The 18,633-nt window shown below is 41.3% G+C and overlaps 1 protein-coding gene across 17 annotated transcripts in view; it reads right to left on the bottom strand.

Annotated features, from left to right (window-relative positions):
- The window catches only part of DST (dystonin), a gene marked incomplete at its 5' end in the record, with an annotated part of 302,226 nt that overhangs the window by 62,090 nt on the left and 221,503 nt on the right, over positions 1-18,633 (bottom strand). For all 17 annotated transcript variants that reach the window (XM_080389883.1, XM_080389876.1, XM_080389888.1 and 14 more), the window contains 6 exons: positions 58-217; positions 2,455-2,621; positions 3,925-4,095; positions 5,224-5,385; positions 15,164-16,638; positions 17,594-18,089. In XM_080389883.1, the coding sequence (XP_080246009.1) occupies positions 58-217; positions 2,455-2,621; positions 3,925-4,095; positions 5,224-5,385; positions 15,164-16,638; positions 17,594-18,089 (2,631 nt within the window). The remainder of the gene's footprint in view (positions 1-57; positions 218-2,454; positions 2,622-3,924; positions 4,096-5,223; positions 5,386-15,163; positions 16,639-17,593; positions 18,090-18,633) is intronic.

Here is an 18,633-nt window from a genome sequence, read left to right as displayed (position 1 = left end):
TTGTACTTTACAGAAGCGTCTAAAAAGAATGACACAAGTGTGTGGTTTGTATCTTACTTTATGCTGAGATATTTGCTGCTGCAGTTTGGAGGCCTGCGTTCCAATAGGTTCTGCATTTGCAAGCCTCTTCTCTGTGGTGGTCAGCCACTCCACCAGTGGCTCCAGAGCTTCATGGAACTGCTGAGCTACCACTGAGATGCTTTCCAACTGACGGTTCCTATCAACACACCAGGAGAAAGGTTATTTTTTGTGGTGAAGTAAGTGCAAAATAGTTTCAAAAAAACCAGAAAAGGACCCCATGAAACCTTTGGGGGGAAAAAAATAATTCTGTCTTATTGTAGGAACCAGTCACCAAATGAAATAGAAATATATCCATGATACTCAATGAAAACCAAGGTAAAGTACAAATCAAACAAAATTAAAAAAAAACAAAAACAACCAAACAATCAACACCTTCAAAGCTGTTTGGAATTCTTTTTGCTAATATGCAAGTTTTGCAAATAAAAAGAATATCACTTTTATTTATATACTTTTTGCAAAAAATAATCTAGCACTCAATTCAGCATGACATTGCTTTATACACAATTATTATAGTTCTCAAATTTCTAGCTGTCTTGAAGCATGAAGTTACATTCCCTTGACTGTTATACATGTTTTAAAGTTACACAAAGGCTTTACTGAACTAGAATATATTGTTATGCTTCCTCAGCATTGTAAAATATCTTTAAACATTTGTCCAGTGCTGTGAACAGAACTTTTTGGTTCTACTTGTGTTCTGGATAAAAGCTCTTAATGAAGTTAGTGAGACAACATTAACAAAGCACAGACACTTGACATCCAAAATAAAAAAGCAGTATCTAAAATATTTCTTTCAGGTTATTACATTTCAGAGAAGGCTCTTGATTACAGGAAGTGTCTTCTCTACAAAAATGGTGGAACAGATTTCACTCCAGCAGACTTTTAAGAGAGATTTGCTCTACGTGAAAAACATCACAATATTGTCTTTCAAATAAGGTAAAAGCTAGGTTCATACGTGCTTCCCAGGGCTTATAAACAAGGTAGACTTGACACACTGAGCCACAGAACACTAAGTAAAGTACTCTACATCGTTTTCAAAATCATCCTCAAATCTAATCTTCATTTCTAGAGACCGGACGAAGAAAAAAGGAGAAGAGCTTGTGGCTAATAGATGGCTTAGAAAAAGTCACAATTTGATTTTTAATTAAATATCACCAGACTGGGAGAATGATATTAAACATGACATTAACATTTACCCCAGCTAATGAGTCAGATGCCTTCAATTAAAACAAAAAAAAAAAAAAACACAAGGAAAAAAAAAAAAGAGGAAATAATGGTCTGAGAGTGGTTGACTACTAAATAAATAATCATAGTAGTATTATGAGGTAACAAAAGATGTTCAATGCAAAGGAACTAAAGAGGGGCTCCCAGAAGGAGTAGGACGCAACAGGTGAGTTCAATGCTACTCTAAATGCCTAAATCCCAACAAATCCATTTATTCTTCACTGTAAAGCTTCACTCTTCACTTAAATTCCTTTCCTTCAACTTCCCAAGTCCTTTCTTGTTCTCAGTTATACACCTTTTTCAGGCCACCTCTCATGCACACTCTTCTCTAGTCTAAACCAGGCTGTCCTTTTTCAAAACCCCACCCACAAAACACGTTCAGCAACCCTTTTAACACAGATTTCTTCAAAGACATTTTACTGTTCATAACTTTCCAGGTATTTTATACGTTGACAGCAATTTGTAAGTCTAAGCACGTGTATACACAGATACCGTGTGTATGGTTTTTGTTTTGTTTTGTTGGATTTTTTTACTTGAAATTTGAATTGGGCTGCAATGTCTTTTAGACACAGTATATTCTGTATATTCTACATACTCTGATGGTCCTTTTTCTTATTGAGAACTAAGGGAGCTCTGCACCTCGCATAAGTTTACACCAGCAACTTACAGTATGAGGAACTCTACGCTATAGGAAGTAATTATATGGATGAGACCAAACAGAAAAAAGGAAGAATTGAGTGCCCTCTCTTTGTAGCAGCATGTCAGGATTTTAAAGTTCCACGGGAACATCGTTACTATTTGTTAAATATAAAATCTGCACTTGATTCTACGCAAAATAGATTCTTGCACCAAGAAACTTGCATTCTAAGGAACTAACAGAGATAAAATATTCAGAAGAAACATATGCAGTTAATCCTAGCAGATTATTTTTTTCCTAAACCTTTTTAAAAAGCTTTTGCTCTGTTGAAGTCACTTCTCTCCACTTTTCCTTCAGAGGACCTATTTCATCAACATCGAGTCACAATAATGTAATGCAATAACAAGAATGATAGTATTTACAAGACTTCACACTAAAGAGTTCCACGTGCTGCTTCTAATCACCTATCATGTTATTATCTACACTTTCCAAACCTATGAAAGAATTTCAAGTACCTTGTTTCAGCTTTACTGAGCAATGCATCCCATCGACTATCCAGGAAACTCAATTGTTTCAAGATTTTCACCCTATCAGCAGGTTCAGCTGACTCTGCAATTTTCTCCCCTTCACGCTTGATCACCTCAACAGTAGGCTTGCGGTCATCCAGCAACCTCTGGAGAAGCTACAGAGAAAGCAATCACGCACCAGGTTATTAAGATACATTGTAACAATGCAAGTGTAAAAACAGAAGGAGCTAGACTTCTTGAAGACCTGTTAAAAGCAAAAAAAAAAGAAAAAGCAATGCCTATATTGTGATGAAAGTGTGAATAACGCTAATGAAAGAGACACACACACACACCCCCCACACACCAACCCACCCCATCCACCACTCCACCCCCCAACACAGGTTCATTTTTGCTTAATTGTTTTGCTATGAACAGCAGAGTTTCAGCAAGCCCGAACAACCTCCCAACCTCCTTGGTTTCTACGGGGCAAAGATGTGTGGCAGCCCGAAGAGTGAACGTACAGAGGAAAAAGTTCTATTTAATACCACTGAGGGAAACAAACTATTTATAGAGTATCTGAAATATTTCATAGGCACGTTACTGAGAAAGCTCCTTGTCCTTCTAGATTTGCCAACACAAAGATAATTTGGTTATATACATACAGAGATAGGAAAATATAAAAACTATTGTATCTCATCTCTTGTTTGAGATGGAATTGAGTTCACTGAGGTAGTCCAGTAAATTAACTTCTCCATGAAGAATAAAACACACCTCTGTCTACAGTCCTCCCTTTCTCCATTCTCTAGTTGCCTTCGGTAACATTAACATTTTGCCTCTGCAGATGTACCATAACAACCTCTATTGACCATAACTTTATGTTAAATCTCTGGGTGACAGTGGGCCACACAGTCCAACTGCATGGACTACAGGTTTCATGAGCTACATTATGGTTCTTTTTTCTATAATCGTTACGAAAATTTGTGAAAGTTGACAACACTGATGGTGCTTCCACATGAGCACAGGCCATTTCCCAACAGCACCCCACCTAACTACCGACAACGATTGGATCACAATCAGGATTTAAAGCCAAGTATTTAAACCCATAATCTGCAATGCTACCTTGGAATTATTACACTGAAAATGTACTAGTTTATATTTCCTGCTTTCCAAATGGCCCAACGCTGCACTTTATGCTTTCTCTTCTTCCAATGGACTTTTAACAATCCTTTCCAGAGGGTGTTAATAATTATAACCAGAGCTCAGATTGCACAGTGTATTCTGTGTCTTATGTCCCAGAAGATGAGTACTTTTCCCAGCCCTGGACAGAGCCCTGAGTATCGAACAGATGGCTGCTTTAAACACCTCAGCACACTTCAATGTAATACAATACACTTGAACAGATTTTATGCTTTGCAAGAGACTGGGAATTTATTCTCACTGATCTAGTGGAAAGAGATATTCTGAACACATTTCACTTACTTTCTGTTCTTGTATTTGGGCCTTCACAACTTTGAATTCAGCAGATGGTGGTTTCTGATTAGCCACAAGGTCTTCTGTATCAATGAGCCAGCTAAGCAGAGATTCAAGGGCATCTTGAAATCTCCCACAGTGAAGGAGGGCTTCCTGCAATTGCGCAGCACGCTGGGCAACCTGAAAAGAAGTAGAGGATTGGACCATGCTCACCTTTTCTTTTTACTTCTGTGAAATAAGTAGCGAAAATCTGTAAAACATCTGACAATATCATTAGGAAATACTCTCATTTTCATAGCTATTTGTAACAGCACTACAGCACAATTTAGCATTTATCTCTTGGGACTACAGACATCCAATGAAAAGACGAGGTTGCCTCTCGGTAAATCAGGCTGTTCTAGTAGTTCCTTACAAAAGATACTCCTGTTTTATATAGCTACATATTATGAAGTAGACTGACTGACAGGATGTTTGTGTCTTTATTTTCCTTAACTGGCTGAGCCAGGAAACCAAAGTAGCAACTCTTAACAAGGGGCAATAATAATCCCTTCAAAGGAAAGAAGAAATAGGAAAGGAGAAGGTAAATGAGTGAACCACAGGTGTCTGTGTTTCTGCTGCATCACTCTTTCACAAAGACATAGCAGAGGAAAACGAGCACCGTTTCTACTTTCCACCCTTTCCATTTTCCAACCGCAGCTACTGCTGGAAAAGGACTCTCCAAAGCATAGAAAAACATCTACAGCCAGCTTTCCAAAGCAGCGGTACCCTCCAACGTCTCAAACAATACAGCCCTTAAGATGCTATAAAGGAAATATGCCACTAGTCACACAAAGCTGGGCCATATCACTGCTCTGTGCACTGTACAACAGCATACACGAACAAATACAGTGAAAACACGTATGAACAAAGGAAGACCGAAGAACTCTTTGAAAGTGGCTGGCTGTAAGTGGTAACATAGCTACCTTTCCCGTGAATGCCTCACAACTCCAGCCTCTTTGATTGGGTTATCGAATTTCCCTGCTCTGCTTAAGCTTAAGGAAGGAACACATTGTCCAAGAGGAGTCTTTCCTGAATAAAAATCCAGGGCAGACATACAGAAAGTTTGAAAAAAAGTATGAGTGATAATACCACCTCTGGCTATTAGTGATAAAAATCTTGTCCTCAGAACGACCAACAAAGTGATTGTGTAAAGTAATATAATTCATATTCTTAGTGAATATTTAATTTCCTGTATTTTAAAACACATCAGCAACCAAATAATCAAAAAGCAGAACACAACAAAAGCAGAATTGTATACAAAATAATAACCTTCTTATTAAGAGTCTTCCATCGGGTGTTGACATCTTCAAGGTCACGTTCAAGGTTTTCGGTGTTGGTACTTTTAGCAGCACTTTGAATAAGGCCTTGACCCAACCAATTTACCTCCTGCTGTTTTACTTGCAGGGGTTCGGTTTCTTCTTTCTGGAATACCTGCAGTTGAAATCAGACACACATGAAACGTATCTTCTGATATAAAATATATGCCTCTGGTCTTTACATAACAGTCTGGAACAAAAAAAACCCTGCTGAAAATTGGTGTTTAAAAGAAAGGAAACCATTCCTCATGAGCACCTTTTTTAAAAAAATAAATAAATCTAAATAGAAGTCTCAATCTAAACAGAGTAAATGGAACACACCAGAGGGAAAATAACATACATTTCCATGTGTAGTTTTAGACAGGGGGAAGCAATAACTTCTAACAGAGGAAAAAACTCAATACTAGAGAAACTCATCTGTTTAATTATCTATCTATAAAATCTACCAAAAAATGGCACAGAAGGGCAGTTAAGTTGTCCTCAAATAAACAAACACACACACACACACACCAAGGGAGACAACTGGGCATTTTTTTCCAAATTAGGACAAAAGCAAAAGTTTTAAGTTACAGAAGCAGTGAAGGAACAAATATTTTAAGGTGGTTCTTAGGAGAATATAATGGTAACAAGTGAGGAGGAGGCACTACAAATGCTGCCGGAACAGTATCCCAGTGGATGCCCAAGCAAACGGGTTTTCATTCAGAGGGATATTCTTGCAAATTGTCAGGGCTTTGACCACACCCAAACAGCAGTTTGAGCAGTCCTCTGTTTGCTTTATTTTACTCTCTCAGGTATTTAAGCTTTCCAGAGCCAGATTATTACCATTAGCAACAGCAATGTAAATCTGCATTTGTATTCAGCTGCATTAGGCTGCACTGACACCAGTGTCAATGAGATCAGAAAATGGCCCGAAGCCCCTGAATTAATTACGAAGGCCAGTGAAAAATAACCAATGAATAAACAATGCTAAAGAATGCTCAACTTTTGACCCTAAATCCTGCTATTTCTGTAGCAGCATTCAGTAACAGTTTTGGTGTACACTTAGCACATTCAAAGCAACCTTTCTCAGCATCCTGAAAAGCAAGGATCACTTTGAACCTACCAGTGACTCTTCTTTTGCACTAAACAGCGTGGCAAGTGACTGCTTTTAAAGCAGCAGACCTCAGGTGGCTGAGCATGCTTCCATCAGCTTGACAAGTCAACCTAGAAGCTAGAGCAACTACACTAAACTCGAGGGGTTAAATAAATCAAGCACCCCTAAGAATTTTGTTCCTGTGGACAACAAAAAATAAAAATAAAAACTGTAAGCCTGTGGTTACATGAAAACTGAGAGTGCAACCAGCTGGCTACTCCCAGAAAAAGGAAAACGCTTGTGTTTTTCTTGACTGTAGGGTAGGGAGGAGGCAGAATAATATTTCCACACAGAATCAATAACAAATTCTTCTTTTATGTGCCATAAAGCCTCATCTTTTGAGAGCAATGTCCTGCCACATACAGGACTGATCTCCATAATCTGCCCTTTAAAAACACATGCATTCTTTGCAGAGAGAAGCTTAAAAATAAACTACAATTATTGCTGAGGCCAAAGTTTACCAGAACAACTTAGCAACAAAGCTTCAAGTATCTCAGATTTCAACCAGAGTGGGAAGAAAAAAATTACAGACCCGATAAACACCCTTTCTTTATTACAAAGCTTCACTTCTTGCTCTTTTACCTCATCCGCCACTTGCAAAGCACTGCAAGATCCCGTACTTGTAAAATACTACTGTAACGTCAGATCTGCTTTCTGGCACACAAACGCAAAAGGCAGCTTTCAGAAGAGGTAGTTCGCTTTTAATCCGCCTGCTTTGGAAACCACAACGATCTGATACTGTTGCTTATACCCTGATGATGACTAAGGCTGCTCAGGCTGAGCACACGGGCTGTAGCTGCCCTTGAATGGCACTGCCTGTAGCCCACACTCTGTACAAACACCAAGCACCGACATGGCTGCACGTGGGAGAAGGCACTCCACATCAGGAGTAACAGGCACCAGCTGGACAATAAATAATCCTGCCCTGCACAGCTGGAATTAATCATCCCTCAGAATTTGCCCCCAGTTCATTTTCTCTACTGACCATCTCACCTATTTTGGATAACCCATGTGTGCTATGCAAATGACACCGACCACTGCATCTGCCGAGTTACTTAAAAGAATTAAATTTTTGCAACAAAACTTAAAGCTTTAAACAAATTATCTGTAAGGCTGCATTACAACTATTTCACAAATCTATGGATATATTTTTTTCTAATTACCTTGTTAGACAATAGGCCATTGCAGACTGTATCTAAGGTTTCCTGGATGCCAGTAGTCCAAATATTGCCTTTACTTCTCCCTGGGAAAGCTTTTGGACAGTTTACAGTACTATCTAATTCAAGCTGTTGCACAGAAAATGCCATTTCATTTGAGCCTGTACATGCTATACCAGATTCCTCTGTATCAGATAAAACCACGCATTTTGCTAAATCCAAGTCACTCGTATGTACAGCAACATTCGTGTAATAAACATCTACATGAGGAGATGCATCATCCATGTAATCCTGCTCTACTGTTGTGGCTTGTGTTTTAATTTTTTCATGAACTTCACATGCATTTTCCACTTTATTTTTGCCGAGGGAAACACTTTGTCCACCACCCTGGAGAGAATCTTCCTGTGACAGAGTTTTCTCTTTGAATCCTTGTAGGTGAGAGCATTTCCCCCCCATATCTTCCTGATCACACTCACATGTCTGTGCATTGCTCTGCTTTACATTTCCACAGGGTACAATGTCACGCAAAGCCAATCCGCAGCTTTCTTTGACAGGGACAGGGACACTACTGCTTGCAAACAGTGGGGTTTGCTGCTCTCTGTAAGTCGCTGGGAAACATGGTCTGAACTGACCTACTGCGTGAATATCTTCTGCAGAAGATAAACTTTGTATTTGTGTTTGCTCCCCTGCTAACAGTGTATCTTGTTTTTCTTCCCTTTCTGTTAGAGGGCTGCATAAACCAGAATCGTCCTCTTCCGAAGTAAGAGAATTCGTACCCCATTTGCATTTGCCCAGTCTAGCTGTGTCTGACACATCTGTAGCTTCGTTAAAGAAACATTCACTTTTATTTGTGTAATCTGAAAAGTTGGGTGGAACAAACATTCTCCATGATCGCCTATGCTCCTTCTTTTCTGTGTGAGACTTTGCTTTTGGTAATCCAGCTGTCCGAATTATATCGCTGTTCAGTTTGAGAGCATCAAAGATCATTTTTTCATCTAACTTGTTAGCTTCACGGCTTCGGAGCTCAAAAACACTGGAAGAAGTAAGGGCACCATTGGAGCACAAAGGGCTGATGTCCAGTGTTCTGTGACTGTAGGGTAAGGTCCGGTCTGTGAAATGCCTCGAGGAGAGGCTGCCCTTGGAGCCCGAATCGATCTGTTCATTCAGCCGCACAGTGTCATAGATGGACCTTTGGGGCACATAGCAGTCCTCAATATTTAGATCTTCATCTTCTTCCCCTTTCCCAACACACGGGGGATTCTGACGCAGGCAGTCTGGCCTGCTAAGTGGCTTCCCCATCCTGAAAGTATTCACACAAGTACACCACTATACCTCTGTTTTCATGGATACAGGGGAAACATTTAAAAAAACACTAGCATCTGAAGAATTACAGTAAACTTGCCCTTAGCATAAGATGCATAGATCCAAAATACACATCATAATTTATGAGGTGGCTGAGGTCATTCATAATCAGTGCATGAGTTTAAAAGAAACTTTACCTGGATGTGAGGTCCGTGCCTCCCCCCCCCCCAAAGGAAAAAAAAAAAAAAAAAAGTGCTTCAGTAAGAAAGTAACAGAAATCTTCCAACGTCACAGAAAACCAAAGTACAGCAAAAATGAGCAGTGGCTCAAATATTTCAAACACTCCATGGAAGGCTTCACTTATTTTTCCAGGTTAGAATCTGTATCTGAAATCTCCCAAATAAGTCTTCTGAATGAACGAGCATTACAGAAGGCAGCATATTATCTTCTGTAGGTGATGGCTTAACTGTAATCCCTTTAACTGGTTTGCAGAGTCCCTCTCCTTTATAAATAAAACATGGTGCGGCAGCTTAAAAAGACAAAATCCACAGTGACTTTGTACGGTCCAGGCCAAGGCACAGAGAAAATCTTGGGGTGGGGGTGGAGGGTCGGGGGGGATAAGTTAAATCCAGAACAGTGAGAATAATAAACCAGCCCTTTGCTTTTTTGGCAGTAGCTATAAATAACCTTGATCCGAAAGGCAGCTTATCCTTCTCCTGTACCCGGCTTGTCCGTGGTGCTTCCACGAGTCCCACAGGAAAACATCACTTTCCAGCAGCCAAGCCAACGCGTCCTTCGAGCAGACAGTCGGAAAACAAACGTTTCAGCCCGACTGTCCCAGCACCATCCCGGAAAGCTGTTTAAGGCAACCGCGACGCCGAGCGAGCGCGGCGTGTCCCCCCGAAGGCACGGCAGGTTCCCATGCGGCAGGTCCCGGCTCCGAGCCGCAGCCGGCGGCGGCCCTGGCTCCCTGCTCCCCCTCTCCGAGGGGCCGGGGGCGGGCGAGCCCCCTCAGCCTGCGCCGCCGCGCACCGTCCGGCCGAGCCGCCCAGCTCCCCCGCTCGCCGCGCTCTCCCGCGGGCCGGCGGCGCCCTCCCAGCGCCGAGCTGCAAGAAACGCCCCGTTTCGCTCTTCAGGCAACATCTGCTCCCGGCCTGCCCGCTCCGGGGGCTCCCCGCCTCCCCCGCGCCCCCTCAGACCGCCGCGCCCCTGCGCTCCGCGCTCAGCGCCCCGCCGGTGGCGGGCGGCGGGGGCAGGCGGCGGGAGGCCGCGCGGCCCGCCTGGCCGTGACATCACGCGCGCCCCGGCCCGCCCGGGAGCGCCGCAGCAGCCGGGAGCGCGGCAGCAGGCGGACCCACGCCGCCCCCCGGCCCGCCCGGCCAGGTGAGGCCCCGCGGCGCCAGCCCGCTCGCCTTCCCCAGAGAAATCCCGGCAGCGACAGGCACCGCTCTCAACCGCTCCTCCGGCGAAGCCATCACTTCACTGGGCGCATCCACACGACAGTTAAATCGAAAGTTTATCTGCGCGTTAGTTTTAAAAAAATCCCCCGGACGCGTGTTCAGTGACCAGGTCGTGGCACAGCTACACATTGCTCCGTCCGGCACGCAGAGAGATGCTCGGTGCAGCGGTGGGTCTTCGGCCAGGTTCCTGGCTCTGAGGGAGCAACTCAGGGTGGCGGTGCCTGACTGGGCGGCCACCCTGCCCTCACCAAAGAAACGTCAAAATGTTGGGGGAAAGTATCTATTACTTGGAAGACTTTTTTTTTTTTTTTTTATGGGATTTACAGGAGCACAAAAACAGTCTAACAGGACAAAGATTCGGGTTTGGGTCATCTGTGTCTTTTAAATACTGTTCAACACTTGGCATCTAGCTCATCATCACGCAGGGGAAGGGCTGGGAGGCCCACAGGTCTCACCAGCAGCACAGAGAAGCTGTCATGACTAAGCTGCTCTGCTCCACTAGACACCACATGCCCGACCAACCTACGCTGCTTGTGTGACAGCGGCCACCAGTTACAGTGACAATTCAGACCTCCCTTTAAGGACAGCATATAGCACTTAGTGCTAAAACTGAACGTAAGGCATTAACTACAATCAGCTGGAGCTTTCCACGTTAAGCAGCGGGCAGGATACACAGCATGCAAGAAATACAAACACCACACTTCTTGTTTGTTGATGTACTGGATACAGAGTCAGCTACGTATCAAAACACTGAAGTCATGTGAGACATTCCCTCTTCCTCCTGCCTGGTTAGCAGCCATAATATTAAAATTATGCCAGATACTCACCTCTGGATTCTCTAGCTAAGAATATATACTATAATGGTAAAGATGAGAAAAGCATTTTTTGGAGTTCCTGTCACCTGTGGTTATTCTCACTCAAACCACCCACAAACAGATCCTTACAGAATTCAAAGAGTGCTGCACCATTTTATAGGGGAAGTATATAACTGAAATTGGTCTGTATTTGTTCAATGGCAAAACAACCATATTAACATTTCAAAAATATCTTACCATTTTTCACCTTATCTACTGAAGACTTTCATATGACACATCAGTCACTTTCAAACACACTACTTCAAGAAAAGTTTAAACACTTGCTTATTTTACCTTGGCTTTTCAACACAGACCCTAACTGAAGTAAATGCCACAGCAAGTATCTTCTTCCAGGGTTTGTAAACCCGTGCATGGGAAGTGCAACACTTACAGTTTCTTATTAAGCATAAAGAGAAACCTCTGATTATTCTTCCAATATTATCTGCCTTCAAAGTGAAAATCAGAGGACACACATCCACATACCTAACAAAAGATGTGTAAATGTGGCACTTAGGGACATGGTTTAGTGGTGGACCTGACAGTGCTAGGTTAGTGGTTGGGCTCAATGATCTTAAAGGTCTTTTCCAACCTAAACGATTCTATGATTCTATAACATAAACCAATTAAAATCTCAGCTCAAGCTCATTGGCAGGAATACTCAGGCTAGCTAAAAATTCCCATAAAGTCCAATTAGAAGGCAAGTTCTAATGACTACGTCGACTTTTGTTCCAAAAATGAAAGCAAAAATCAAATGAACCATATACTGATGAAAGCTGTAACAGTGCCATGTCGGTTTTACCAAGAAGAATGCCTTTTAATGGCAGTCCAAAGAATTGTGCAAAGGCTTCAGGAAGTAAAATAATTCAGCTTCTGGGGGTTTTCTTTCTCTGTTTCAGAGAGAAACTAGCTGCAAATACCGCTTCTACCACAAACATCCTAGCACTGTGTGACTACCCAGAACCAGGGCGTTTGGTTCAGTCCGTTTGCACAATTCTTTTCTGTTTTGCTTTTGAAGAATGGTGGCAGGCTCCACGTACCTCAACAGACCTAATTTACTGAGATTTCCTTTTAGTACCAGTCCATGCATTGCACACAGACTTTGGGGAAAAAAACACCTAACAAAGCTCGGTTAAATAGTAATTAATTTTGTGTGGTTTACATTAATTGAGATAAATTCTTCATTTGATTATACTCTTCCTGGAGTATTTTGTGAAATAAGAGTCATGGCTCTCCTTTCAAATGAACTCCACTGGAGATTTTCGTTTACAGAAAGCAAATTTTGTATCTGCATTGTAAATAAATATAGTTTGACAACAAGTACTTTCCATTTAACACTCTATACTGACTGGAATAAGTAGATTACAAAGAATTAATATAAATAAAACAAGTATGTATACATACATATTTCATATATATATATATACACACAACTCAAAGCCTGCTTATTTTTTAAAAATAACTATGCATTTTAATGTCATGCCAAGAAGATGCACAATGCTCTAACTCTTTGTACAGAAAAATCGGTCAAACCACAATCACCTCTGGCCCATTAGACAAGATACTTCTCTGAAGAGAGTAAAGATTTCATGCAAATAAATCTATCTACCAAAGAACAACTCTTTTGCTTCATTCTTGAGGAATAGAAATTGATTGTACTTGACCACAGAAGCTAAAGCCATAAGGAGCTAGACTGTGGTTTTGTGGCCACAGCCACATTTTCAGGTTGTGTGTGTGTACGTGCACAACCGTGAGCAAATACACCACGAGTGGAGCAGGATTTGCGGCAGCCAGTCTCCCTGCAGTTTGCTGCCTTAGGTAAACCTGCTCTGCGGAAGTATAAGGAGGAGAAGAGGTACATTACCCTATGGTAATTTTGCTGTGCCCCAGTAGTGCTCACACTGAATATTACAGAGTCATTGTTGATCCTGAACCTTCTGCTGTCAGTATAACACCCTCACCTAGCAAAACTTCCCATTCTGGTCTTCCCATTTCCTAACTTCAAAGGCTCCCCACTCTGCTGCTTTACTCCCCGCCTTTGCTCTTCTACTGATTTAAACAAGCCCTTCACCTTTTCCTCATTTCCCACCTCCTGTTTAATGGCATTATGTTTTCACTCATAAGCAAAAGCATGACCTAAAATAGTTGCTTTGAGCAAAACGTATTTCTAAACTTACAAATATCTAATAAAAATACAATCATAGAGTAGACTTCTGGATCTAAACATGCCACTATCACTGCTCCCCTTTACGCCTCTCCAGCCTTTTTACCATACAAGCACTTTGGCTGCAGGGACACTATCTCCCTACAGGGCTGCACAGACTGGAGAAGGCTCTCACTCCTCAACTGTACAATTTCTGTGTCTTGTCCGATGCCCTGACAAAGTACAACACTGAAACAACACACAGGGAACTGGATTCTTCTGCTGTCTGCTCATCAGGCTGCTTCCCCGTTAAAGCACTGCTCAGTTGCCAAAAAAATATACATACTTACTTTTATATATATATATGCAGTAACAAAAACCTGAAGCTGCATCTAATGTTTGAAAATGCAAGAAATACGGTAAAACTAGAGATCACAAATTGGCTACAACTGAAATCCTGTACAGTCAGCATAAGCAAGAGCAATGACAGCAGGAGTTTTTGTTATTTTCCAATGTCCAAAGTGTTTTACTAACCATATACAAAGAAAAGACATTTGTTTCTCTTTTAAATCGAGACAGGCTTGTTAGGACAGACTGGCACACAATTTTAATCCTCGCATCTAATGGAATCTCCTCATAATGTAACTATTTGTTCAAGATTTTTGTCTCTATTTATGCATTCTGAAAGATCATCAAAACTCACAGTAACTTGCACCCGAAATCCCCAGATTAAAGTCCTCGCTTTTAGTTTTCCTTTCTAATACGGCTTAGTTTAAACAAGCAAAATGCACCCTCTGTTGGGCCAAGCATGTAAGGACTTTTTTCCAAGGTAATTTTTTTAACAGCATGGTTTATCAAATCCTGTCATGAAGGTTTGTTTTTATGATTAACTGTGAACTAATGTACAAGTCATACAAACATCTGAATCAATATTAGACTGAAATTAAACCAAAGCAGCACAGAATATTCAGTGCTACTATATAGCCATTAGGAGATTTATGATCATTTTCAAACACTGCTTACATCTAGGATTTATAAACCTTTCCAGTAAGCACTGACAATTCATTTATTGTACCCTAAACCAAGCAAATATCCGTACTTCATTTCAGCACCAAAGCACAATTAACACCCACTATCACTGCAATGCATTTTTTTGAGCTGGACAAGGATTGCTAACTGGCATATTAAAAAAGAACACAGAAGCTCCAAATTGCACTTTGGATAAGGATGCTACAGTAAACTCCCAATATAAAAGGGGGCTTATTTTACCCTATTTCTTCTTACTAGGATGTCTCCAGGTAATCCAGTTGGGATTCAGTGAGGTAAAACTGGCCAGTGTATCAGAACAGAAATAGCAAAAAGTAAGATCTTAAACCCACATATGCTGAAGCCTGTACCCATGTGAGAAAAACTAAACTACTCTGACGAGCAAAGTGAGTATGGGCTGGTATGTGAACCCATAGTCTAAAACACCACACTGAGGAAGAAAGTTTGTGTAATACATAGACATCACAACAGAGACATACACAGTGCTCAAAAACAGAAAAGGTAGATGGATCTCTTAAGGAAACAAGATAGTGAAGAGAGGTGAAGAGGGAACTGGGGTGCAGGAACCTCAGGTTGGCGTGGCAAGTTACCGATGTCTGCCAAGCCCTAGCAAAGGAAAGCTTCCCTGGAGCATGAGAAGATATCCCATTTAAAACACGTACAAAGCATACAGGTATGACTGACTGCTGTGAAACCAGACTCCTCCAAGGTCTGCACCTAACCAATCCCTTTCACAAAGATACTTAATAAAATTACATTGTGGCAAAATACTTTATAGCACTAAGAAAGAAGTTTTCCTACCTTGAATGTATTCAGCTGCTGATTAATAGTCTCTGTTTCCATTCCAACAGGGCCTTGTGACTCTTCATGTTCTTCGGCTCTCTCAAGCAGACTGGAAAATTCTTTTAGCTTACTGTAAAACTCCTCAACACGGCTAATAGTACCCTCCACTTGATCTTCCCTGGCTTTTGCTCTGTCTAGTAGCTTGTTGCACTGTTTGTTTAAAGCTTCCAAGTCTCTCTTTATACCAACAAGATCAGGAGAAGCTTCAGCTTCTGTGGCTAGCATAATTTTACAGTTTTTATTAGCATTTTCATTATTCATTATAAGATCCTCCAGCTTTTTCAGGAAACATTTTATGTCCTCTCTCTGTGATTGCAGTACCTCTAGATCTCTCCCTACTGGAGCCATGCTATCAAGTTCATCATCAAACCCTGCAAACTGAGAGAACATCTCTCGGATGCTGTTTTGGAAATGGCCAATTCCCTGAAGTTTCGTCTCTAAGAATGAGCACCTATCTTCAACCTGCTGATTCACATCAGTGTATTCCCGCTCCAAAGATTCAGCTTGGAGCAAAAGGTCAGAAACACCTGCTGAATCAGAAGCTTCCACCACCAGGTCTTGGGCAAGCTTTTTAACTAAATCAACATGAGGCTTTAAAGCCTGCAAAGCTTTCTGCTGGGCCTGCATCATTGTCAGGTGTTTGTTACTGAAAGACTGAGGTCCAAGTGAGTCATGAGCTTCCAGATGCTCCTTCGCACTTTTAAGCTGTTTCTCAGTTTCCCTGGATGATTCCTGAAACTCTTTCAGCCTTTGTGCCATATTTTCCAAGCATTCTCTCTTCTTATGTAATTGTTCTGTGACCACATTCACTTTCTGATTCAGTACCTTAGTTTCCTCTTGAACAATTTCTTTATCTGTTTCACTTGCACTGAGCAAACTTTCAGCAGTATTGTTTAATAGCTCCACCATCCCATGGTGTTTATCCAGGTCCTTCTGCCAGGCCCTCACCTGGACAACAGAATTCTCTATTTCAACAGGGTTTATGCCAACCTTTAATTCACACAGGTTGCTCTGGCACTTCTCTATCCATGGCTGAAGATTTTCTACATGTTGCTTGTATGTGAGGGCTTTCTCCAGACAATCTGTTAATTTATCTTCCCTTTCTTTTACCTGCTTATTTATTCCATCCCAGTTACTTCTGAGTGTCGCAATTTGGGACTGTAATGCTGCTTTGTCTGCTCCTTGAGTCTTTTGTAAGATACTTTCTCCTTCTGCAACAATTCTTTCATATGAACTAATCTGATCAGTCATGGTCTTTTTAAAATCCTTCTGTTCTCCAATTAGTGATTGCAAGGCATCAAGTTTGGCTGATACAGGACGAGCCTGGTTCAGCTCTTCTTTCTTCTTGCCTAGCCAGGCCTGAAAGTCCTTAGACATTTGCTGAAACTGATGAGAAGTGGCATATGCCGACTGAAGCTCCTGAACGTGGTTATCTGCAAAACAGAAGACAGCACTGAGGTTCATGACCAGAACCTGCTAGTATTCAGTGAAGAATATTGATTCTATTATGAATGCTCATTAACGTAGGGAAAGGTAGTTGTTAGTATGTGGTGTTCGATTGGAAGAAAACCAAGTCACGACCAAGTTTCTTGCAAGGAACAGACTTGTGCCTGTACTACAGCAGAGCAGTGAAGGCATCTGGACATGAATCAAATGAGGTGATCTTAGCCAGTCTGTGTCTACATTAATCCCATTCAGGCAGATTTTGGGGGTAAAAAACACACAGTGGTATTTCATGGCATTATGAAGTGTAAGCACAGGGAATATTCAAGTAATCTAACCTAGTAGTGTCTAACTCATGGCCTGCAGGCAATATACATTCATAAGGAGATCTTTTGAACTTCCTTGTGACCAAAAGAAATCAAAAAGCTAAAACTGAGGCTGTTAAGGAGAACAAAGTATGTCATTGCTTGCTGTGTACTACTTGCTCAGTTCTGTTGTTCACAAGGTAAGGGAAAGCTGCAGACTACCCCAGCCCCCTTCTGTCACAGGCAGTTTTATGCAAACACCACTCCGTTTCACCAAGCCATAAACTGGTGCTTGCCAAAAATTACAATTTTGGTTTACACTCTGCACCTATAGAGTTAGGTAGCTCAAGGAACAGCATCCTCTTTTGGTATTCTAATTCAGTGAAGGTGCACCTGAAGGAAGAGATGGGAAAAGCAGCCATGCTATTGCACTTCAATTTCTCTCCTGAACTGTTCACTAGAGACCCCAAGTATTGTTTTTACCCTTTCAGGGTATGGGGTCTCCTAAATTCTCATGCACAGCTGCTTGGGGGTTGGACTGGATAGAGAGCTGACATTAGGCTCAGCTCACTCAACATCTCTATAAAGTGATGCATTACTTTATGCCTTTGTTGCTATTTTTCTTTCAATAAATACTAACCTGATTTTTGCTCAATATCCTTAAATGATTTTAAGATGCCATCTAACTGTCTCGTAAGTTCTGCTTTCAAATACTCTTCTCCGACCAGTGTTGACAGCTCTTCACAAAGAGCTTGAGCTGCATTTATATTCTTCGTTTCCTGTTCTATTTCCTCCTTCATTTCTCTAGCAATTTCCAGTTGTTGTTTCATAGCATCAGGTTGTGTACTCACAGCCAGGCTGCTGCTTAGTTTGCTATCCAAGGCACTTAGCTTATCAGACAGACTTCTGAGTAGACTTTGATACTCTGTGCTTTTCACAATGGCTTGGTCAATTCGGTCACATCTGTTCCTCAGCTGGCCAGTCAGACTATCCCATTTTTGTGCCACAGCTGCCAGTTGCTCTTTTACAATTTCATGGGAGGGTGGATGTTCACCAGGTCTCTTCAGAATCCCCTCACCAGCCATAGTTAACTGCTCATATTGTGGCTTTCTGGTGTCAAACTCTTTGAGCAGAATCTGGGAGGAAAGAAAATTTTTAAAATTTTTTACCTCATCAAAAAAAGCAGCAAAGCGCTTCTGACAAAAATCATGTAGTATTTGTTGTAGCTAATTCTCTTATTGAATAGTTGACCTCTGAGTTTAAAAGCCAGCGAAATAATTGCACTTTCTACACATAAACTGTGTTGTTTCCAAGAGTTTACATCAAAGAACCAGAAAAAATGAGGTCAATTTACACATCTAATGGAAATTCATTCAGCAGATACAAGTAAAACAATGAATTGTGTTAATCTGTAAACAATGAATACTGTTACTACAGTAATTAAGTAACCATACCAAGTAAAATAATCGCGGTTTAGTTTTCAAAAGTGTCATCTTTTCTAGACAGTTTCAGTATTTGTCTTAAGTTAGAACTTCAAAGAAGGTGTATTCTGACATAATAATGCAATGTATTATTATAGCACAGAGAATATGTGGATAATTCACAAAATGACTGAATGTGTACTGTAAGACCTTAAAAGTTTACATCACTGGTTCCCAGCATTGGGGGTTTTTTTGACAG

The sequence above is a fragment of the Falco punctatus genome (genome assembly GCF_963210335.1).
Source record: "Falco punctatus genome assembly, chromosome: 5".
NCBI lineage: Eukaryota > Metazoa > Chordata > Aves > Falconiformes > Falconidae > Falco > Falco punctatus.
This window is presented reverse-complemented; position numbering and strand designations above follow the sequence as displayed.